General features: G+C 37.6%; 1 protein-coding gene across 1 annotated transcript in view; it reads right to left on the minus strand.

Moving 5' to 3' along the window:
- LOC126891024 (104 kDa microneme/rhoptry antigen-like) overlaps window positions 1-9,612 on the minus strand; it is a 41,428-nt gene extending 31,816 nt beyond the window's left edge. Inside the window, exons 1-2 of the mRNA XM_050660206.1 lie at window positions 9,322-9,612; window positions 1,840-2,114 (exon numbers count right to left, since the gene is read on the minus strand). Of these exons, the coding sequence (XP_050516163.1) occupies window positions 1,840-2,105 (266 nt within the window). The 5' untranslated portion in view covers window positions 2,106-2,114; window positions 9,322-9,612. The remainder of the gene's footprint in view (window positions 1-1,839; window positions 2,115-9,321) is intronic.
- Window positions 9,613-25,641: the final 16,029 nt, after the last annotated feature.

Genomic DNA, 25,641 nt, shown 5'->3' on the forward strand with positions numbered 1-25,641 from the left:
CGGAGAACGTTGTAAACCAATATAGACCAGGGCACATCTGTAAAAATATTAGTACATTTGGACGTTGAGAGGTGACTTAAATTTTTTGCAGAAATTGCTTGAAAATAACTCAAATAATAATATTTGAGTTATCCTCCCTCTCAAAAAGGTCCGGAACATTGTTTAAATAATCAAAATGTCAAAAAATGAAGGAAAAATTCGATTTTTTTCTTCGTTTTTTGATTATAACTTTAAAATTATTCATTTCCGAGAAAAGTTGTACTGACATAAAAGTTGCGTAGATACTTAATTAAATTTCCTATAATATAGGATTGGTTCAAAATTTAAAAAATAGTCACCCTTGTTGCAAAATAGCAATAATTGCGAAAAAACCATACAAAAACAAGTATTCGCATTTTACGTTTTTCAACCATTTATGCTACACTTAGGACCTTCATATTTCACCCAGAAAAACTTTATGATACAGTAAAACAATACTGTAAATTTCATTAAGATCGGTTCAATAGATTTTGCAAAATAAAATTCATTTTTTCAAAATGTTACAGGACTGAACATAAAGCAGATATCAAGTTGAAATTTTTTTGCTTATAGAAGTGTACTGTACCTTCCATTTGCAATTTGCAAAACTAATATCGAATGACCACCACGGCGTCAGGATTTTTTTTAAATAAACATTAATTATTGGTGCTACGCGCAGGACAGCGGATAGTTTGCTCTGATTGGGCATTCCAATGACCTTTGATAATGATTGATACATTTTAATTTTTATTACGTTTCGATATAAATAAATAAATTTGTTTATTTCAAAATAAAAACACATACTCTATACTTTGAAATAACACTTTTTTTTAGCAAAAACTTTCTTTGTTCATATATTTTAACTTAGAGAATAAAAGTTTATTATTTTTAAACATATGTAAATGTTTAAACAATATTTCACAAACAATAATAAAGTGAGTTTGATTTTTGTGGAATTAAAATATTAAAATACAACAAAATATAGAGTAAGAAAATAATATATTAGATAAAGATTCGAAGAAATTTTGGTGGAAATCAACTTGTGTGAATCGAACACCGCTGTCCTGCGCGTAGCACCAAAAATTAATATTTATTTAAAAAATTTCCTGACGGGCGCCGTGGTAATTAATCGATTTTAATTTTGCAAATTGCATATGAAAGGTACAGTACACTTCTATAAGCAAAAAAAAATTAACTTGCTATCCGCTTTATTTTCAGTCCTGCAACATTTAAAAAAATGAATTTTTTTTGCGAAAGCTGGATTGCAAAATTTATTTTGCAAAATCTATTAAACCGATCTTAATAAAATTTACAGTGTTGTTTTATTATATCATAAAGTTTTTTTGAGTAAAATATGAAGGTCCTAAGTTTAGTATAAATGGTTGAAAAGCGTAAAATGCGAATACTTGTTTTTGTATGTTATTTTTTTCGCAATTATTGCTATTTTGCAACAAGGGTGACTATTTTTTAAATTACTAACTAATTCTATATTGTAGTGAATTTAATTACGCAACTTTTAAGTTACAACAACTTTTCTCAGAAATCAATAGTTTTAAAGTTTTAATCAAAAAACCAATAAAAAATCGAATTTTTCCTTCATATTTTGACATGTTGACTATTTAAACAATGTTCCGGACCATTTTGAGTGGGAGCATAACTCAAATATTATTATTTGAGTTATTTTCAAACAATTTCTGCAAAAAAATTTGAGTCACCTCCCAACGTCCATCTCAAAACAGATGCGCCCTGGACTAATAGTATATATTATAATATATTTGTAAAATTCATATATTCTAGTATCCTACAATATAATAGACTTACCACTTCGCGTTTTTGACAGCATCAAGCGACTCGGTGTCGAAGCTGTAGAACTTTCCCAACGGACTTTTCGCTCCAGGACTGGGAGACGCTGGAGTTGAAGATGTTGAGCCCGATTTCAGACTACCGGTGCTTAACATCCTATGAAATCTTAAACGAAACGGACGCATTGGTGATTTCGGAGATTTTGGAGATTTTGGAGCTTTCTCCTCCGCAACTTTTTCGTAGGTTAGCGGACTCCTTGGACTTTTTGGACTGTTGGATTCCATATTGAAAAGCTATAAAATTAAAATATCCTACAATATTTACGAAAATTAAGTAAACAGCTAAATCTTTAAACATGATTTATGCCTGGTTGCACCAACGGATCTTAAGTTCCAGCTACTTAGCCCAGCTCAGCTTATACTCTAAGGATTTACATTTATATTAATCTTAAGCCACGTCTTAAGATTAAATATAAATGTTAAATCCTAAAAGTATAAGCTGAGCTGGGCTAAACTGGACTTAAGATCTGATGGTGCAACCAGGCATTACACCCTTAAAACAAATTGCATGAAAACTGTATATTATGTAAGTCCAAAATACCTAGGTTATAGAATTATAGCCCAAAACTTTTATAGTCCAGGAACCAAAGCTTTTCACCTCGCAATTTTTACAGAATGGATCGATATCCTTGAAAATTTGAGAATAAGGAGTGGATAGCCTAAGAATCAAAATCTATATGATGCCCAAAGGCGCTTTTACCATGGGGGTGGTTGTCACCCCATATCGGAGGTGGAAATTTTTTATTATATTTTGACCGCAAAAGTTGATAAAAACATTCATTCTAACCAAAAAATGTTCCACACATTTTTTTGATAAAATTAATAGTTTTCGATTTATCCGCTATCGAAAGTGTTAGTTTTATATCGAAAAAATCCAATGTTTTTCGATATACTCATTTACGATTCACTTAATTTTTGCCGTAGAAAAAATTTTTTCAAACCAAGTTCTTGGGAATTAAATAACCTACAATTTCATATTTAAACATTTTTTCGTATCTCTGATGCTAATCTTTCTATTCTGAAGAAAATGGCATTTTTTACCAAACTACAAAAATTCGTTGTTCGCTTTTAACTCTAGTTATTTTAAAACTAATCATTCTAAGCCACTTAAACTTCTAGAATCTATTAATAACACATAATTGAAGAAGAATGAATAAGCCCAATGACTAAAAACACGGCTAACTTACATTATTATGATTCCAATTGGATTTCTCCTTTTTTTTTTCAAAAAAATATATTGATTTTTTAACCGTAACTTTTTTATTTTTTATCTTAGAAAGGTTGGTAAAAAGAATTTTGTAGGCTTTTATAAGATCTATAAGACTATTAATATTAAATCTTTTAAAAGACCTCAGTCGCAAAAAAAGGTGACTTTGAAAGGGTTGGTAAATGTGGTTTTTGCATGTTATTACAAGCTTGAATTGTCAATAGTTCACTGAATTTTTGCCGTAGAAAAATTTTTTGCAAACCAGGCTCTCGGGAATTAAATGAGCTACAATTTCATTACTAAACATTTTTTCGTATCTCTGATGCTAATCTGTATATTCTAAAGAAAAAGCCATTTTTTTCAAAACTACAAAAATTCGTTATTCGCTTTTAACTTCATTTTTTTTAAACTAATCATTCTAGGCCAGTCAAACTTCTAGAAATTATTAATAATACATAAATAAAGAAGACCAAATAAGGTCAATGACTAATTTTAATTAGGGTGGTGATTAGGGCGGTTGTTTCCGATCACTTTTTCGCTGAAAAAAATAGGGACTGATATTCTTTTCATTATAAGTCACTCAATTTTTGAGCTAGAGACTTGTTTTCTATTTCTAGAGATAGATATTTTTAAATACTTTAAATTAGTTTGAACAAGTTATCCTCGAAAAATGCATAGTTTTCCCGTCTTTTCACTTTGAAACTACAATATTTATCATTTTACGAAGAAGAGCTAACATATAATAAAATATAGCTCGATTACTATTGGTCTTAAAGAAAATAAAAAAAAACGGTTTTGTTTATTTTTTCAAAAGGTACATTTTAGTCAAGTAAAGGTGTTGTGACAAAACGAAAACTTTTGAAGTTATTAGCAGAAAACTTATTAAAGACAGTGATTTTTTCGATATAAAACTAACACTTTCGATAGCGAATAAATCTAAAACTATTAATTTTATCACAAAAATGTACAGAACGTTTTTTGTTTAGAATGAAAGTTTTTACCAACTTTTGTGGTCAAAATATAATAAAAAATTTCCACCCCCGAGATGGGGTGGCAACCACTCCCATGGAAAAAGCGCCTTTCGGCATCATATAGATTTTGATCCTTAAAATATCCTTTGACTTTGACTATCCACTACTTATTCTCAAATTTTCATGCAAATCGATCCATTCTGTAAAAATTGCGAGGTTTTGTCCTATTTTATGCTTCATTACTTGGACTATTAAGGTTATACAATTAAACAATTCGTTTAAAAGATGTTTATTGTACCACTATTTTCGTAATCCATAATTTGCGCTCCATCCTCAGACCGATACAAAAAACCGATGGATATCAATACAAGATGCTGTTTTTTTAACAAAATTGCTGGATAGAAATGAATGTTAAGATACCAAAATAGAACAAGTAAATCAATTATACCGTAGCTAAAACTATACCAAGCAAAAACGAGATAGGAAAAAAATGCGAAAATGCATGTTTATAACAGCTACAGTCAAAACAGCAATAATATACACACGGGAAGCACAGATAAGATAACTTAGGCAGGGCAGTAAGATGGATTACACCAAAAGAGTAGCAGGAATCACAAGATTTGATACAATTATAAATAAGGAATAAGAACTGAATTATTACAGGAACCCATAATAAATAATATAGAATATGACCAGCTAAGTTGATACGGACATATTTGGAAAAAGGAAGATATCAGACTGGTCAAAAGAGTTTACGAAACGGAAGAAGAACAAGAAGTAGATAGAAAGAAAAACGAAAGAAAACATTGTCCCCACAAATACTCGAAATAGACAGGAAAAAACCATGAGAGAAATGAAAGAATTCATCAAAAACCGAACGGAATGAAAAAATGGATAAAACGTAAATAAAAAATTTATCACCGACACTTCTTAGGGCGCATAAGGTATCAACAGCTGAAAGAAGAAGAAGTTCATTTCATTTACGATATATCTAATGAAGTTTCCTATTACTGTTACAAATTTTGTTTTATATTATTGTAATGTTTGAAGTAACATTCACACCACATGTTAACGCAACTGTCCAGAAAACAGTAGCGGCCAGAGCCGTAGTAATAGGACTCACATGAAGAAGAACCAAGTGGTGGATGCTAAAAGATGAGAAGTAAGGCCTATTCAGGGAAAGAATAGTAGACAAAATATGTTGGAACATGAAAGGAAGCCCTAATACAATTTAGAAAAATATGGCCAGTAGTATTAGAGAGACTGCTATTGAAATACTTGGGAAAACGTCAGGAAAAAAGTTTGAGGATAAAAAAACTTGGTGGTGGTCAAACGAAGTACAAGGGAAAATCAAAGAGAAGGGAAAATTATATAAAAGTGGCAAGAAACCAGATCCGACACAGATCTTCAAAACTATAGGGTCGCGAAAAAGGAAGTGAAAGTAGCAGTAGCAAAAGCCAAAGCAGAAGCATATTCAAACCTATACGATTAACTTGATACCAGGGAAGGCGAATGGAAGATATATAAAATAGCCAAACAGAGAGCAAAGAAAGCAAAATATTTTAATCAGATTAGATGTATCCGAGATGAAAATAATAAAATACTAGTTCACGAAAAGGATGTCAAAACGAGATGGAGAAAGTACTTTGACAGCTTATTAAATGAAGAATTTGACAGACAGCCTGTAGAGTCAACGGAGACAGTAGCAGCAATGGTCACCAAAATAACAAACAAGGAAGTGGCTCAAGCGCTTCAAAAAATAAAGAAAGGAAAAGCAGTCGGACCAGATGATATTCCTGGGAAAGTATGGAGAGCATTGGGAGAGACAGGAACAAGGTGGCTAGCAGGTTTATTTTTAATAGAATTATAGTAGTTGGACAAATTCCAGACGAATGGAGAAGCAGTATACTAGTACCTGTCTACAAAAACAAGGGAGATATACAACAATGTACAAACTACAGGGCTATAAAACTGCTTAGCTACACCATGAAAATATGGGAAAGAGTAATTGATAGACGGATACGTGAAGAGACCGAAATATCCGAGAATCAATTTGGCTTTATGCAGGCAGATCAACAACAGATGCAATATTCATTATAAGGCAGTTGATGGAAAAATACAGGAGTAAAGAAACAAACGATCATATGGTATTCATTGATCTTGAGAAAGCATATGATAGAGTTCCTCGAGAGATTCTGTGGTGGACACTCAATAAGGAGTCCCTGGTGAATATGTAAAGATTGTTAGGGATATGTATGAGGGAGTAACGACTAGTGTTAGGACAGGTGTGGGGGAGACTGATAAATTTTATATAAAAGTAGGATTGCACCAAGGCTCGGTGCTTAGTCCGTATTTATTCTCATTAGTTTTGGACCAGATAACAGCGAAACTACAGGGTAACATTCCATGGTGCTTAATGTATGCTGATGATGTCGTGTTAATAGGAAATAGTGAAAGAGACTTAGAACAAAAACTGGAACAGTGGAGACAAGCTCTGGAGGAAAGAGGTTTAAAACTTAGTAGGACAAAAACAGAGTATTTGGAATTTTCATTTAGAGATGGAGTTACTACAAATAAAATGGTATCTTTGGATGGTGAACTGATTGTAAAAAGCAATAGTTTTAAGTACCTGGGATCGGTATTACAGAGTAATGGAGAAATAGATGGAGATGCATGCAGTAGAATTAGGGCTGGATGGATGAAGTGGAAGGAAGCGAGTGGTGTGCTGTGTGACAGGAAAATTCCAATGAAGTTGAAGGGAAAATTCTATAAAACAGCCATAAGACCAGCTATGATGTACGGAACTGAATGTTGGGCAGTGAAAAAGAAAGAGGAACAACGAATGCATGTGGCGGGAATGAGAATACTTAGATGGATGAGTGAAGTGACAAAAAAGGATAAAATTAAAAATTTGTATATTAGGGGAAGTCTAGGTGTGGCACCAATTGATGCCAAAATGAGAGAGCATAGGTTGAAATGGTTTGGTCATGTTTAAAGTCGAGACGCTTATCCCCCAATACGAAGAATTGCTGAAGTGTAGATTCCTGGAAGGAGTAGGACAGGAAGACCAAAGGAGACGTGGGGGCGACGATTAGGCAGGACATGTTGGTAAAGGGGATTAATATTGATATGACCCAAGATAGAATTGTATGGAGAAATGCAATTAGGGAAGCCGACGCCGCATAGAGACAAGGCAAAGAGAAAGATGATGATGAAGAAGAACCAAATTAGCTATGAAAATTATGACTGATAAACAGCATATTATGCATTTCCTGCATGGGGACACACAAGCCAAAGCAACGAAAAGAAGATCCAAGCAACATACAACAACTGCTTCAGAGAAGCTACAAACGTGTCCAGATACGTCGCCGAACGGTTCCTATTCACAGACCTAAAACCAATATAAGTACTGGATATGATGGAAAAAGCCCAAACAAAATTTGATGAGTTAGAAGACCACCCAAACCGGATCCTGCAAGAGGTATTAACGTATGATGTGTACCATAGATGGAAGCACAAAAGATCCAAACAGCATATAGTGGGGCAAAATCGATATAGAATACTACAACTGATCCTTAAAGGCAAACTAGAAGGCCGTAGAAGTATAGGAAGAAAACAAGTTTCTTGGATAAAAAAACATTCGTGAATAGACTGATATCAAATGCAGGACAATTCCATGTTTTGAAAGATCAAGAAGGGATTGCCAACGTCGGATAATTCTGATATGGCACGTGAAGAAGAAGAGACAGCACTTTCTGGGCTAAAAGAATTTCAAACGCTCTGAAGTTGATCAAAGAGCGTAAGCTGATATACCTCGGATACCTATTTAAATATAGATACAGTCGGAAAAATAAAAGAATACCCATGAACGAACATATAAAACACGCTGTATTTTCCTGTCACCGTGTCACACAAAAAATTGGCCAGCGAAAGTACATGTAATAATTATTGTTACATGTACTTGCACTGGACAATTTCCTTTGTGATACGGTGACAGGAAAATACAGCGTGTTTTATATGTTCGTTCATGGGTATTCTTTCATTTTTCCGACTGTATGACATATTTCGATTATCCATCAAAGAAGGAATTCAAAGAAAATGGTGAATTGCTCAGCAAAATATCATCCAAAATATTATGCAGAGCCGGTATTTCACTTGTAAATTACGTCAATTGTAGCACCAACCTTCGAAATAAGACGGTGCAATGAGAAAAAGAAATACCTGCATTAAATATGGTTAACTGATAGGTAAAAGGACATATTTGGGAACTGTCATAACGGACTAACTAGATGCAGACATAGAACTATAGCAATAACTAAAACTACTTTTATGAAAATTAAGTCAGTTCTATGCGATAGTCATCTCAGTTTAGAACTAAGACAAAGAATGGTAAACGCTATGTTTGTACTTTTGTATGGTGCAGTGGTTTGGACACTAAGGGCCGGTTGTTCGAACGCTAATCAAGAAGTTGATTATAATTAATTCCCTTTAACAACCATCAGATAACAACACCCCTCATTCGTACGTCAATCAGTTGATTGTAATCAATTATGTTAATTATCACTATGATAATAATAATTAATTATTGATTATTAATTAACATAACAATTATTATTAACATAATATTGATTAATAAATCTAATAATTGTAATCAATTATGTTTTACGCAACCCAAACAAGGTTGACATTGACAGTTGGTGACAGTAATTAAATATTTGATAATGATCAGTTGATTCCATTTTTGATTAGCGTTCGAACAACCGGCCCTAAAAGTATCGACCATGAACAGAATTGAAGCATTGGAAATATGGATTCATAGACGGATACTGAAGATAACTTGGACATACTACACAGAAAACTAATGAGGAAGTAGGTAAGGTAGGTTAGCATAGAGAACTGCTAAAGACTGTTAAACACTGATCATACAACTGATCCTTAAAGGCAAAATAAAGGGCGGTAGAAGTGTAGAAAAAACACAAGTTTATTTGGCAAAAAACAAAAAAGAAGCAGAAGCTTATACCAATTATTATCAAAAGTCGTAAGCTAATATACGTTGGATACCTATTGGAAGGAAATAGAGAAATAGAGCATATTTCATATCTATGAGCAGTGAATAGCTCAACAAAATATCATCCAAAATATCCAGAGCCGGTATTTCAGCTGTAACTCAAGCCAATTGTACAGGCAACCTTCGAAATAAGATAGTGCAATGAGAAGAAGAACTCCCTGCATGCAATATTTATAACTGATAGATTTAACTTACCCTGTAACTGTATGTTTCTTTGAATCAGAAAAAGGAACTATGTTCAAATATTTCTAGAAGCACAAGAAATATTAATATTCACTTCACAAACAATGCACCACTCAAAACACCGATAAAAATCGTAAAAAGTTAAATGTACCTAAAAGCACGAAAAATAGAAAACAAAAGCACACCGTCAGAGGCAACGCGTACCGTATGACTGTCGTCAGTTGTCAACGCCAAAAATTATGACCGACGACGTGTTATGTATAAATTAAAAATTAGCGAATACAAATCTACTATTTGCGTCTCATACATCCTTCCAACTACCAGAAAACGGAAATTTTACTTTCTGATATGGTTTACTCGAACTTCCGGTAGATTGTCATGTCAAACCTCATCCGCAGTTGACTAATCTTGTCTTAGGACAAATAAAAATTCAACAAAACCGCACTGAAACTGAATTTTTGTTGAAATCTATATAAAATAAAGAGGTAACATAGTAGGTCGCTATCATCAATTAGTAAATTTCAATTAATTTGCTAATTTTCTATGTACCTATTCTCTATCCGTTTAATTCTGGAAACATATAATGGTAATTAGTAGATATAGGGTTGTTCACTGAAAAATATAATCTATATTTATAAATAACGTATGTCCTAAAAGTTTTGGCACAGAATTCATTGACTTATATTTTAACAAATACAAAATTGTCTTTGGAAACAAAAGTTTGTTTACTTTGTTAACTATCAGTTGAGATTTATTTAGTTTGAGGTTTTTGCTTTAAGAAGTCATATAAATTAGAAATAAGAAAAAGTATCTACAAGTTATTTGGGCGGGTACCAAAAGCTGAAATCTGTCGAATATTCCAGAATGAAAACATTTCACGCAGAACCATTTATAAGAGAACACCGGAATTCTAGCAGGAAATACCATGTCTGGATCTGCTAAAAAGTGGAAGACTACGTGTATTTACTGCACAGAGGTCAGAGAGAAGAGCAAAACAACAGATTGGAATGTCAACTAGAAGATTGGATCGTCAATACAGATCTGTTAAGAGTACAATATCGCTGGAATTAAGGAGGAATGGCCTCGGAAAAACTGCGAAAACTATCGAGGAATCAGCATAATATTATTATAGGTAGCAGTTCCGGAATAAGGGGGGGCATGGGACTATTAGCCCACGGCAGTAAATTTTGGGAGGCGGTACGTCGCTCCCATCATGTTTTAATTGTATATGTGGATATTTCAAATTTATGGGGTTGATTTTCTAAAATAGCATGGTAATAAAACTTCGTCTCGTCACCGATAAGATCCGTGCCTGCAGTAGCCGGTTGCACAAAAACACGTTTCATGTTTCCGGGAAATTGTGGCCATACAACATTTGTTTCAAAAAGAGTTAATGTGACTCGATGGTCAGGACGATTTAATGGATTAAAAGCTCTTAATTTATGCTATCAAGATATAAAGCAAGCAATTTTAGAGTTATTCTCTAACGACGACGAGAAGATGCCAGTTCGCTGTCAATCAAACAATTTACACGAAAAGATGGTTACGTTAGAATTTGGTATTTATGTTGCCTTTTGGTTCGAAGTACTGGAAAGAACTGTTCGTCTTTGTATAGCTCATTATAACATTTTTACGAGTATCTTTGTGATAAATGTAATTTATTTGAACAAAAGGGGCAGCTCTTATCACAACAAACGGAACACAGCAAAGAAATTGGAAGTCGCAAAAGAAAATTACAGTTTGACGAAGCAGATACAGAAGAGATTCTTACACCGCAAAATAAGATTAGAACCCAAGTGCTGGCTATTTGGCAAATAATCTGAAATCTAGAGGAAAAGCTTATGAAGATCTTGCCATCACTTTCTCATTTTTATTTTCTCTACCTCTTTCAGAGGATAACGGGATTTCAGACAAAGCGCCTGTATTAGTGAATATTTATTCGAATGACTTGGATACATCTCTAGCAAGTGAGTGAATTCAATTAAAACATTTTATAATGTCACTACTAGGCCAAGTTGAGTATAAAAATCCAATAACTCACAGTGCTACTTTTGTGATGGAGCTTTTGTATAAAAATAATATAATTGCAACCTTCCCAAATGTAGAAATAGCACTAAGACTAAGAATCTTCTTATCGTTGATGGTTACTAACTCAACTGGTGAAAGATCATTTTCCACTTTAAAACGGGTCAAAAATTATTTGAGAAATACGATGACGGAAGAAACGTTAAATTCGTTCGCTAGTTCGCTGTTTTAAATACTAATAATGATCAGCTTACAAAATTAAATTTTAATAAAATCATCGACCTGTTTGCAAGTAAAGTCCAGGAAAAGTATATAGTATAGTCCAGGAAAATTTGTTTGTAAATAATTATGTTAATTTACTTAATAAGTTGTGAGTTTGTGTCTTTGTGGCTTTTTTGTCTATTTGTAATAAATTACCTAATATTATTAAAATAGTTTTAATGAATTGTTAACGTAAGACGCATCTATACCTACTGGAGAGTGGCGGTATAGTATGACTTAGACCCCGGCGGTCCATGAACTAAATCCGGCACTGATAGGTGGACTGTATGGAGAGACCACAAAGGAAAAATTAGAAATATATATACAGGATAAAATCGGAGCAGACCAGGCAGGATTCACAGCGGGGAAAGCATGCTTGGATCACATTTACAAGGTCGAACAACTCATAGGAAAAAGAATAGCCAAAAATAGATCAGTCCATCTGGCTTTTGTAGATCTTAAGAAGGCGTATGACTCGATACCTAGAACCAAGCTATGGAAAGCAATGGAAGACATCGAACTCCCACGAAGGTTAATAACAGCAGTCAAAGCACTCTACAAGAATATCACAGTAGCTATCAAAATAGGCAATCGAATATACAGTCGATTAAGGACGACAAAGGGACTACTACAGGGCTGCTCCACATCCCCTACCCTGTTCAAAATATTCCTGGAAAAGATCCTGAAACCATGGAAAAGAAAGTGCGAAGGAATGGGTATACCAATAAGGAACGAATATCTATATAGGTACCCTAAGTTTTGCTGACGACCAAATAGTGATCGCACAAGACGAAGATGACCTCAGTTTTATGATGAGGAAACTGGAACAGGAATATATAAAGAATGGGATTGAAATAAAACAACTGGAAATAGACGAAGGTAAACAAATCAGAGAAACAGACAAACAGACAAACTCAGAAAGGAACAACTGAGGAAAATATAAAAAATATAACTAGGACAAACAAGAGACTGCATACGAAAATTGAACCCGATACTGTGGGATAAGAACATCAGCATAAAAACAAAAGAAGAATATATAATACCATGACAAGAAGTGAATATATAATAGTCATAGGTGTGAAAATTGGACAATAAATAAGAAACCCGAAAACAAAATAAGAGCAACAGAGATGGAATTCCTAAGGATAAGCTGCAGAGTAACAAGGAGAGATAGAATAAATTGCATAGAGATTAAGAGAAGAATGGGAGTGAACTCAGACATAATAGACTACATCGAGCAGAAGAGATTAACCTGGTACGGACATGTCAGAGTGGAACCCGATAGGAAAAAGGAAGAGAGGCAGACCCCGAAGATTCTTCAGAGATGAAGTGAACGAAGCAATGGAGAGAAGAAATCTACAGGAAGGGGACTGGCAAGACAGAAAGAGCTGGAGAGAACGGTTGAGTGAAGGAATACAATGAAAACTGTTGAAATCCTTAGTATATAAATATGGTCTTAAATGCCAAAAGAGATGTAAGGGTCTCAAATACTCTCGAGCTCACCTCCTTCGTATACCAAGATGCTGTCGTCAACTGAGATGAGTATACTTTGCTAATGAAAAAATAATTATTTAAGAATACGAAAAGTAATTCAGGATAATCCTCTATTGGGTAGGCTCTCCAATAGAGGATTTTTTGGGCTTTACTGTCTAGGAGGGTTTATCATGGAGACTGGGAAGCCCAAGATGAAGAAAAATTAATACGGCGAATTTACGAAAAACTGAAAGAAATTGATCTGAATTCCGTCCAGAATCTCATGAGAGACTTTCGAAGAAATTTGAGTCTCTTATAGTAGGACGGGCCACTCCACATAATTGGATATTATAGTTTAGTTAAGTATTGATTTGGTGATTATTTTTAGTGATTATTTGTAATGTATGATAACTAGTTAGTGTTTAAATAAATTTCTCCATTTAAAAATAAATCCGATAAATATGTTGTGCCAAAACTTTTAGGACATACGTTACGTTTATTAATAAATACAGGGTGTCCAGAAACTCTACCGACAAAAGAAGACAGGAGATTCCTCAGATAATTTTAAGACAATTTAACCCAATTCACCTAGTCCCAAAATGCTTCCTAAGGGAGCTAGAGCTCTTTGAAGATGGCGTCTTGTAATTAGTTTTTCTTAAATACCCCCAGAAGACCTAAATCGATTCCATCTGTTGTGAATTTCTAGTATTGGTCATAGGCGTCCGTTTTGGGTAGGGCTACGGTTATTTTATCGCATAACTTTTTTATCTTTAACTTTTATGCATTTCTGACACTGGATTATTAAATTGTGAGGTATTCTAGTAGTAAAAGGTACTCTTGCTTTAAGTCGGTAGGACAAACCGTTTTCTAGAAAAATCGATTTAAAAGATTTTAGTTTTCGGAATGTGAAAAAAAAATTAAAGAACTTTTCAACAAAAAACGAAGTATTTTACCAACATAAAGTAAGAGTAACTATTAGTACTCGAAACCTCATAATTTAATAATCTAGTGTCAAAAATGCTCAAAAATTCAAGACAAAAAAGTTATGCTATAAAATAACTGTTGACCTACCCAAAACGGACGCTTATGACCAGTACTAGAAATTCGCAATTAATGAAATCGATTTATCTCTGGAATATAAATAAATGTACCAGTTTTGGTCTTTCTAAACAGTTAATTTTTTAAATTTTTTTTTTTTAATTCAAAATGCGAAAAATTTTTAAATTGATTTTTCTAGAAAACGGTGTGTCCTACCGATTTAAAACAAGAGTACCTTTTAATACTAGAATACTTCACAATTTAATATTCCAGTATCAGAAATGCTTAAAAGTTAAAGATAAAAAAGTTATGCGATAAAATAACCGTTGCCATACCCAAAACGGACGCTTATGATAGGTACTAGAAATTTGCAATGGATGGATTAGATTCATATCTTGAAAATAAATAAGCGTACCAATTTTTGTTTTTCTAAATAGAAGCGTTCTGGAGGTATTTAAGAAAAACTAATTACAAGACGCCATCTTCAAAGAGCTCTAGCTCCCTTAGGAATCATTTTCGGACTAAGTGAATTGGGTTAAATTATCTTAAAATTATCTGAAGAATCTTCTGTCTTCGTTTGTCGGTAGAGTTTCTGGACACCCTGTATAATATATCATCATCATCAACAGCTATTTCATCCATCGTCGGATGTAAGCCTCCCTTAGCTGTGTACATTCATTTCTGTTCGTTTGTTAGCCCGATCAAATAAAATTACAACACATGTAAATCAAAATGTAATTCCGTACAGGTTGGAATAAATTTTTTATCAAACTTTAGGTCAAGACAAAAGATATTTTTAAGAAAGTATATGATTCATATGAGGGGATTTATTTATCAATATTAACATTTAAAAATGCGTGAGTGTACATCTATTAACCATATTACTTAACAATGCCATTTATACATATAGTCCATTCATTAACGGTAAAATATTACAAAACCTTTAAATTTTAAAGAACCGCTTGGATTGACATGAAATTTGGCATACACACAGCTAACAAGTCAAAGAAAAAAAGTGATATTGTGCCGATATGTGCTCTTGCCCTGGGGGTGGTTTTCACCCCCTCTTGGGGGTTAAAAAATATTCGTCCAAACAAAGTCAGGAAATGGGTAAACTGGCTAATTTAAAGTAACTTTTGTTCTATAGAATTTTTTCACTAAGTCAATACTTTTCGAGTTATTTGGCAGTGAATATGTTCATTTTTTCAACAAAATAACCACGCTTCTAGACGGTTTTTCGCAAATAACTCAAATTGTAAGTATTTTGTCGAAAAAGCATTCTTAGCAAAAATATAACCTATAAAAAATTTAAAAAATAGTGAATATATCACGTTTTTTTATTTAGTAGAAGCAGAGTTATAGCTAATGAAATATAGGTTCATATTCGTCAAATTCCAAGTGGAACACTTTAACGTGAAATAACCAAAAATGAAGCACATTTCGGGGAAAACTCATTTAAACTTATTTAAAGTGTTTAAAAAAAGCTTCATTTTTGTTTTATAAAAAAAATTTCTAGCATCAAAATTAAACAAGTTACGCTCAAAATAAAGTTAGTTCCTTTTGGTTTTGGTAAAAAAATCGAGAAAATCACCCCCTAATTAGTATCTTAAATGAACTTAATCGTAACGACTTCACAAGTTTCTTGACTCGTGTATATATTGTTTATATTATGATCTGTAAGTTTCATCGGTTCGAAGTCCTTATTATTGAAACGGCTGTAGTTAAAAGGGGTTGAACGAGTCACTGATCACGAATGTATGCAAATTTAGAAACACCAAATCTTGATCAATTTTTGTCTAACAGAAAAACAAAAAAATACATGATATACAGAAAAGCAAATCTGACTTTTTTTGTATTTCGAGACTTTTGGTATCTCTAACAATTTTTAAGTTATTTTGAAAAAAAGCATATTTTTCAAAATTTAAATTTTTAAAAATTTTACTTTGAAACCAAATTTTTTCAAAAATAAACACTTTGAATCGATGAAACTTACAGATCATATAAACACAATATAAGTAAAATAATTTATGGAGCGGCAACGATTAATTTCATTTAAGTTGCTAATTAGGGGGTGGTATTCCCGATTTTTTTTTTGCAAAAACAAAAGGGACCAACTTTATTTTGAGCTTAACTTGCTTAAATTAATGCTAGAAACTTTTCGTAAAAAACAGAAATAAAGCTTTTTTTAAACACTTTAAAAAAGTTAAAATGGGTTTTCCCCAAAAAGTGCTTAATTTTTTGGATATTTCACGTCGAAATATTCTATTTGAAATTTGGTGAATATGAATCTATATTTCATTGGCTATAACTCTGGTTCTACGAGATCCAGAGACCTAATGCGTACACCATTTTTTTTTACCTTTTTATAGGCTATATTTTTGCTAAGAACGGTTTTTTCGACAAAATACTTACTTTTTGAGTTATTTGCGAAAAACCGTCTAAAAATGTGGTTATTTTGTTGAAAAATGAACATATTCACTCGCAAATAACTCGAAAAGTGTTGACTTGGCGAAAAAGCTCTATAGAACAAAAGTTACTTAAAATTAGTCAGTTTACCCATTTCCGGAGTTGTTTTGGACATATATTTTTTCACCCCCAAGAGGGGGTGAAAGTCACCCCCAGGGCAAAAGCACACGTCGGCACAATATCACTTTTTTTCTTTGACATGTAAGCTATGCGTTGGCCAAATTTCATGTCAATCCAAGCGGTTCTTTAACATTTAGAGTAAAAACCGTGAAAGAATGGACTAATAATATAGTAAAAATTGTAGAATATTTCGAAAAATAATGATTTTCGTAGCGAGCTTAAATGAAAACTTTTGAAATGAAAATTTGGGGTAGGGTAGCGTATAAAAATAATAACACCTGCATGACCCTTTTTTCAATATTCAATTTGTTATAAACTAATTCTTTTTCAAATTTTTTTTCTATAATATTGTCATAAATAAAAGTTGGCACAAAGATAACCACAAAACAGTATTAAAACAAATTTTTATTATAAAAATTTAACGAAATTAAAATTTTGTTACAGAAACATAACAATTTTATTCTTTGTACCAGTCACTGGCAAAAACTCACAAAGTTAATATGAATACAAAAGAAAATATATAAAAAAATGGAGTTTCGCAAAAACATCAGCACTTTTAGGTCTGGATCCCGCGTATGAAAAAAAAGTTGATTAATAGCAAGCTGAAAATTTGTTAATAGCTTAAGAGTGTCTAGTAGGACAAACTTTCATATATGGGAACACTGGAACAGGGGAAGTTTTAATTGTGGAACAGGTTAAAAATTTGGAACGGTCAGACTACGAAAACGGCACATGTATTTTGTCCGACAGAACAGACTTAAACTCTCCGAACAGAGATTAAACTCTCATGCAAAAATCAGACTGCTATTTATCACCAAATGGGCGTTTTAATGAGTGAAACATGTAGAATATGTCATATGACAGGAATTATGACAGGTGATAAATAGCAGTCTGATTTTTGCATGAGAGTTTAATCTCTGTTCGAAGAGTTTAAGTCTATTCTGTCGGACAAAATAAATGTGCCGTTTTCGTGTTCTGACCATTCCAAATTTTCAATCTGTTCCACAATTAAAACTGCCCCTGTTCCAGTGTTCTCATATATCAAAGTTTATCCTACTAGACACCCTTAAGCTATTAACAAATTTTCAGCTTGCTATTAATCCCTCCCCGGGGCTGTAATTTTTTTCCTCGGCGTTGGTGGGAGGGCCGAGTAACTGGTCTTGGTCTCTGTTTTTGTGAGGAGGGCACGACCAGTGAAATCAAATACAGTCCCAGCGTCCAGCGACTGTGCACTGGGTGGGCGCCGGACACCGCCGCTGGACGCTAGAGGGCGCAGCAACTGGGGCGAGCAGTTGCTGCGCCTTCGCCTTCAGCGTTTTTGTCTACCTTCCAACTTTCCTGCGGCTACACAAACCCCTCTTTGCTTTGATCGTCTCCCCCCACTTGGATGGGGGTCGAGGTTTTCCTCGACCTCCGCCAAACTCTCTTCATTTTCTTTAAAATGACCATCACACCCTAAATGTAGCCGACATGTCTTACCTCCACCTAACCACTTCTCCCACCACATCCCTAACCCAATCCCGCGTAGCTGGGGAAGCAGCAGTTGCGCGGAAATTCCAGGCAGACTGTGGATACAGACTGCCACTGCGCCCGGAGGCAACCGTGAGAAAAAGCCTAGAGGGGAAAACCTCAATAAAAAATACGTAATCCAAGGTGTGGGACACCGTGCCGAAGGATGGATGACCACACGATACGTGGCCATGAACGGTTCCCTCGGGGCACCTGGCGAAACCTCGTTGCAACGTAGCCTTACCACCACACGCGGGGCTCTGTGGTGGCGAAAAACTAGTTCCCTTGCTACTCGTGGGACCTATATGAGCTCATACACAATTAAAAAAAACGCGGGCGACCAGAGCGGTGAATCTGGAAGGATAACAGACCACTTTAAGAGGAGGAGTTCTATAAACTACCCCCCTGAAGCCATTTATACTAAAAGAAAAATGTCCACCGGCGACAAGCCGGAAGAAAAAGTATACAAAAAGAAGACATGCTATGAGGCAATCGAGTTACTCGACTACCTTGCGGACATATCGAAGCAGCTTTTAAAGTTTGATTCGCTAGTTAAAGAGCACACTACCACACCGAAGCCCATTAAGGACTTGTGTAAGAACCTCGCAAAAAGACATTTTTTCCAGAAGATGGATCTGGTGAAAGACTGGCTGGTTAAGAACTCAATGGAACCAGTAGAGAAACTGTTAATAGAGAAGGAGACCCAGGTTGATATGGGAGCCAAAAAAACCGTGGAATGCGGTACCCAAACCGACGCATGGCACGGTCCCCCCAGCGCGGTCAGGATGACGAGTTTTGATGGAGTAAACTCTTACGAAGACTTTCAGAGGCACGCTCGCTTTGATTGGCCTGATTGGATCTCTAAAAAGACAAGCGTTGAAGTGCGGAACCCCCTTGACTCGGTCTGCAACGTGAAAGTTGTGGCCTTAGAGTCAAACGACCCAAATATGGCCCTGTCTATACAGAGATTATATAGGGACAGATACCCGGCTCTCTCCACCCTCGAAGGCGACTTCGAGGTGATGGAAAACTCCTATACGGTGAGAGTAGGCGGCGTAAGGAAAACGACGGAGGAGGGAATCGTTAAAGTAAAGGCCAATACACCGGAGAAAATATGGCTCGCCCTGGAGCGGGTCAGAGAAGAAACCAAGGCGGGAGACTCGGTGGCACTACATCACCTTAGTTTCATGCAGGTGCATGATTTGCGGAAGATGGCTGAAGTCATCTTCTCGAAGACGGAGGTAAGTAAGGTGCAGATCCATACTACGGCCACAAGGAAAGAAAGGCTCACCTATGGATTCATAGTCTCGAAGAAAGATTCGTCTTATTCACAATTACTCGAGGGGGTGGAGAAAGCTGTTGGGGACTCGAAGGCGAAAGATGCCATCCGTAGTCTGCGCAGCACTAAAGATGGGAACCTTCTTATTACTCTGGATAAGGACCAGGATGCAGCCAACAGCATCAAAACCGCCATCACTAACAAGGAGAGCGGGTTAACGGCCAAGATGGTGGGTGCGGAGAAGCAGGCCATCATACATATAAGAGGCATGACCGAAAATACTGAGGAATCACATCTAAAGGCAGCCATTAAAAAGGAATTGGGCACCTGGGAGCCCAGTTTCCTAATTAAGCAACTCAGACCAATGCGTAACAGTACCAAGGCGGCCACGGTGGTACTAAGCGCACAGGCGGCCACGAAAATATTGGAAGTCGGACACCTCAAGGTCGGCCTCGTACGCTGCGAGGTGGAGAAGAGGTACATTGTGAAAAAATGCCAAAGGTGCTGGAGCTACCTCCATGAAAGTAGTAAGTGTAATGGACCCGACCGCACTGGGTGCTGTCAAAACTGCGGCAAGAAGGGGCATGCTTTCGATGCTTGCAAAGAAGATGAGTTCTGCGCGGTGTGCGAGCAGTCGCACCGCATCGGCAGCGGGAGATGTCCTGCCTTCCGAGAGGCGCTTCAGAAAGTAAAGGCGGCGGACCAAGGTAGATCCTCCGAACCTTCCCCACCACTATTCAACCAGCGGCCGGCCACCGGAAATAAAGTCACTAAAACAAAACGCGCGGGGACTCCGTCTAAGGAAGATATTCCTACCCAAGATATCGCTGCTACTTCTCGCACGCAACAGGAGGAGACCGAAATAAATGAGGCCTTAAGCCGTCGCCCTCCTACTACAGGAGACCTGGAGAGGATGGATGACGAGGTGTTCAACGGAGGAGTGTTTACCGATGAAGGACTTTTGGATAATTACGATGTGATGCTAAATGAGGCCACAGAGAATTTGCGTCGTGTTAGGGAGACGACGAGTTCCCCCTTTCCACCCCCCCACCTAGGAAAGGGAACCTTGGATGTCTCAAACCCCCCTCAAGAACAATGCAGCGGTAGTGGCAGCACAAGTACGCTACCCCCCAAGGAGTCTTCCCATCAGGATGGCTCTGGGGCCGAGGAAAATGTAAGAAATGTCGATTAGTGTTCACCCATTCTGCTTTTACACTTCGGGGCTATTGGTTGGGTAGTTTTTCGTTACTAGCGCGATGACGACGGCGGCGAACAGACAGCTCAGGATTTTACAAGTGAATGTTGGTAGAGCCAAGGTGGCGCACGACTTGGTCTATGCGAAGGCCTTAGACATCGGGGCGGATCTGGTGATCGTACCAGAACCCAATAAAAATATCGCTAGTAAGTTTGGGTGGGTGACGGATGTGCTCCGCGACGTCGCTGTCCACCTTATCAATAAGAACGTGAGTATAAAAAAGATCCAAAGGAAGGAGAGTGTAGTCAAAATCAACTTAGTTGATGTGGCTATTATAGCCTGCTACATCTCTCCTAACGTCAACATGGCGGTCTACCGAGATAAGGTGGACAGCATCATGGAAGCTGCTCTGGTGGAAAAGGATTTCATCATAGCCGGGGATATAAACGCGAAATCCGTTCTATGGGGTTCCCCAAGGAACGACAGTAGAGGAGAGGTATGGAATGAGTGGATCTCCTCTCTCGATCTGGTCACCGCGAATAACGGTAAGCCTACTTTCGAGAGGGGGGATTCGCGCACCCATATCGACGTTACGCTGGTGTCAACCAAGTATTCCAGTAGGGTCACGAAGTGGGATATGCTGGATGACAATCTATTCACATTCCACAAGTATATCTCCTACGAGATCGGATCCAGGGGGTCGACCAGTGGCGGTAGAAAGGTCATGACTTTCGATAGGGCAACCTTCATCGACCGTGTTAGGGATCTCCGCGGGGAGGTCCCTGACTTTGCCAGCCTTAGAGATGTCATGATACGCGCGCATAGGGCGAGCACGAGGCGCAGCCAGATTCCGTATACGGTACTGTACTGGTGGAACGAGGAGGTACAAGCAACTAGAATTAACTGTTTCAGACTAAGACGCATCGCACAGAGGGACAGAACCCTGCAATCCAGGGACACATACAAACAAGCCAAAAAGGACCTCACCAAGGTCATCAGGAGGTCCAAACGTATGTGCTGGATGAACCTGTGCGATGCGCTCGAGGACGACATATGGGGCGAGGCCTACAGGATTGCCACTAAGGCCCTGCGTGTCGAAGCCCCATATAGACTCACCGAGAGTAGAACGAGAGACATTGCGGGCATCCTCTTTCCCAGGAAGCCTGATTTGTTCTTCGTGCCCGCCACATGTGAGCGCCCTGAAGCCGTCACTTCCATGGAACTCACCAGAGCAGTGGAAGCGATCAAGACTGGGAAGTCGCCGGGACCGGACCGTGTGCCGCCGGAGGCCGTTAAAATTTTGGTAGCAGCGCAGCCTGAGTTGGTCAGATCGGTACTGACCCAGCTCCTCACGGCTCAAATTTTCCCTGACGTTTTGAAGAGGGCACGCCTCACCCTAATTCCGAAGCCCGGTAAAAATCCGGAGGAGGCCAGCTCCTACCGACCGATCTGTCTCCTTGATAGTCTAGGCAAACTCTACGAAAACGTAGTTAAGAACCGCCTACAAGCGGAATTGGATGCTATAAACGCCATCTCTGATAGGCAATTCGGATTCAGGAAAGCCAGATCGGCGGTAGATGCTGTTAAGTTCATTACAGACCGCGTTAAAGCCACGGCGAGGAGGTGGGCAGTAGTGATCATGTTCGATGTTAAAAATGCATTTAACTCGGCAGGTTGGGGACATATAGTCCGCAGGATGGAGGCCCTCAACGTGTCGAGTTATCTGACAAACGTGATCAAAAGCTACCTAACTAATAGATACGTGTCTGCAGGTAACGACGACATTAAACTTACGGCAGGTGTTCCACAAGGGTCCGTCTTAGGCCCGACGCTGTGGAACATCCTCTACGACGACGTCTTAAATATACGATACGGTCGGGACTGCATCGCGGTTGCATACGCTGATGACCTGGCCATTCTCGTAACCAGCGATATGTACTGGGAGGTGGTTAGTACGGCCGAGATGTGTTTCAGGCGGGTGAATGCCTGGATGAACGAGAACGACCTTGAACTCGCAGGCGGTAAGACAGAGGTGGTTATCCTAAAGGGACCTAGGGATAGACCGGACCTGTTGTTCCATTTTGGAAACAGCGAGGTCAAGTCGAGCCTCTGTGCCAAATATCTTGGCGTGGACCTCGACAAAGGGCTGGGATTCACCAAACACCTCCCAAGGGTGGTGAGGAAGGCCGAGGCACAAACTGCAGCTCTCCGGAAAATAACACCAAATATCGGAGGGCCAAGTAGTGCCCGGAGAAGACTGTACCTACACGTCGTACAGTCTACCCTTCTCTATGGGGTTCCGGTCTGGGTTGAGGTTCTACGTCACAAGAAATACAGAGATATGATAAACAAGGCACAAAGAAAGCCTCTGTTGAATGTAGTAAGCTCATACAAGACTGCATCAACCGTGGCTCTACAGGTGATCGCGGGCGCCCCTCCCATACATCTGCTAGCTAAGGAACGCCAGTTCCTATATGAGCACCGCCACGGCCACTTACCCGAGGTAAGATCGGCCGCACGACAACAACTCCTGGCGGACTGGCAGCTGGAATGGGAGGCGGAATCTACCAAAGCCCAGTGGACCAAAAGGCTGATCCCGAACGTAGAGTCGTGGTACGCCTGCGAGTTCAAGAGAGTAAATTTTTACTTTACACAATTTTTGACCGGTCATGGATCATTCAGGGCATTCACCCACAGGATCGGGAAGTCGGACGACGACCTGTGCCGGACCTGTCGCGTGAGGGAAGACGCAGAACACTGCGTTTTCCAGTGCAGCGTCTTTGCTCACGAGCGGGTCAGGCACGTAGTAGGTTTGGCGACATCGGCCCTAACAATATTGTTAATTTTGCGGTCGGAAACAAGGCGGATTTCGAGGCCATAATTGACATTATAACCGGTATAGTTAAGAGAAAATCCGAGTTGGAACGACTGGAGCAGAATGGGTGAGGCGGGTCAACACAATAGTTGTAAAATAAAAAAATAAATATAAAAAATAAAAAAAAATAAAAAAAAAGCAAAATAAGAAATAATAAAAAAATAATCCGCGTCAGAAAAATATGACCCTAATTCTTCTAGGGCTCATTCTATCCGCCATACTACAGAACAGTCACCCAAGCCCTGCCGTCTTCAGGCAGGGGTTGGCCCACCTTCCTCCGTGTAGGAATCAGACTTTTCTCTATTTAGTCCTACCGTTTCTAGGCTGGAAAATAGACCCTTAAATGAACCAATGCTTCTGGTTACTTTCTTTCAGACAGCTCGGGATATCCCCATGCATCGCTCCCTAAGGAGCACGTCCAGGGATATTCCGGGTCGGAAGAGGGGGTGGTTTTAGTTGGTAGGCGGCTGGTCATGGGGGGCATGCGGGACGCACGGGCCATATTGTGGCTGGCGCGCCCTAGCGTGTTCTCCTTTCCTGTCCGAGTCCAACAGTACTAGGGACACCTTCCCTAGTCTGCTAAGAGCGTTCCACCTCAGTCCAAAAAAAAAAAAAAAAAAAAAAAAAGCTTGCTATTAATCAACTTTTTTTTCATACGCGGGATCCAGACCTATTTATATAAAAAGTACTTACCATATCTAATTGTTAATTATCGAATGTTATTAATAGTCCATTTAATTAATGGACTCTTTATATCATCCTGTAGATATTTTATATTTTTATAAAAGTCGTAATAAAGTAATGAGTTTGCAAAAGGGGTGAGGTTCAGGTGTAGTTTGTTTATTTGCTCTAGTTTGGCGACCGGAGTTAATGATTATTGATTTTGCATAATTTACGAAATGAATGAAAAATATATTTGCTAGTGTAATTGTTAATTACTATTTAATGTTAGAAATTTTGTGAAAGTTACTAAAGCTTTGTCTAAAGATAAGTCTTTGTCAAAAGTACTTAATTAAGAGATTAAAATATCCATTTATGAACAATTAACAAAATACATTAATTCTGGCGGCATGTCATAAAGTGATATAAAAACCGGAAGTATATATTTATCCTCGTCTTGCTAAGGGGCGTCGAGTAATATATCGCTTGAGCTATTTCGGCTACTTTAAAACAGTACTTTCGATTAAAAGTCTGGAACCGGAAGTCCGAGGTTAAATTTCTCACGTCTACTACCATCCTTGGGTTATAAGCTTTCATTCGACACCTCAATTGTCATTATATCTGGTATAATGACGGAGGAGTTGTGTTTACAAAGTCCCTGGGACAGACGGACAAGAATAATTCAACGTTTTCACATTTTTCAAAATGGGTAAAAACACAAATGAATTAAACTAAGTTCTCAATCCAGTGATACAGAAAACAACAATAAATATCGTTCACATGCCACTAGATTGACAACAGATGGAAACTCTCTGGTTACTACCACTGCGACTTTCTAAAATTATAAGCCATACGGGTGCAGAGACGAACATTAAGATGAGGAAATTTTAAATAATTCACGTCTTATCTGCTCATCGTGGTAAAGTTCTAACGAGAAGGTTTCTTAAGTACTCCACAAAAGAGTAAATGAATTAAAATGTATAAACATTTTCAGTTTCTTTGTAACGTGAAAATGCAGCAGCATTATACTCTAGTTAAATCGGAAAGGGCATGAAGAGTCTATACCGGTTTCGGGGCTTTTTTGCCCCATCATCAGTAGTCCCATATCCTCTTCTCTTCAATTCAACCAGGTACCTCGATCTGTGCCTTCTCAGATTGTAAAGAAAGAAATGTCACGGATATCGTAGCGACATCTGATAATAAACAAACTAAGTTATCAATCCTTTTTCTTCTTCTTTAAGTACCGTGCCCAAATTTTTAGGCGTGGGTAGCTTCCATAACAATTTGCCGATATCGTTCTCGATCTTGTGCGGCATGTAACAATTGATCTGCTGATAAGCCAGTCCATTGACGAAGGTTTCGGAGCCATGAATATTTCTTTCGACCAATTCCTCTTTTTCCGTCGATCTTTCCATTGAGTATTAACTGCAG

This window comes from Diabrotica virgifera, chromosome 1 (assembly GCF_917563875.1).
Source record: "Diabrotica virgifera virgifera chromosome 1, PGI_DIABVI_V3a".
Taxonomy (NCBI): Eukaryota; Metazoa; Arthropoda; class Insecta; order Coleoptera; family Chrysomelidae; genus Diabrotica; species Diabrotica virgifera.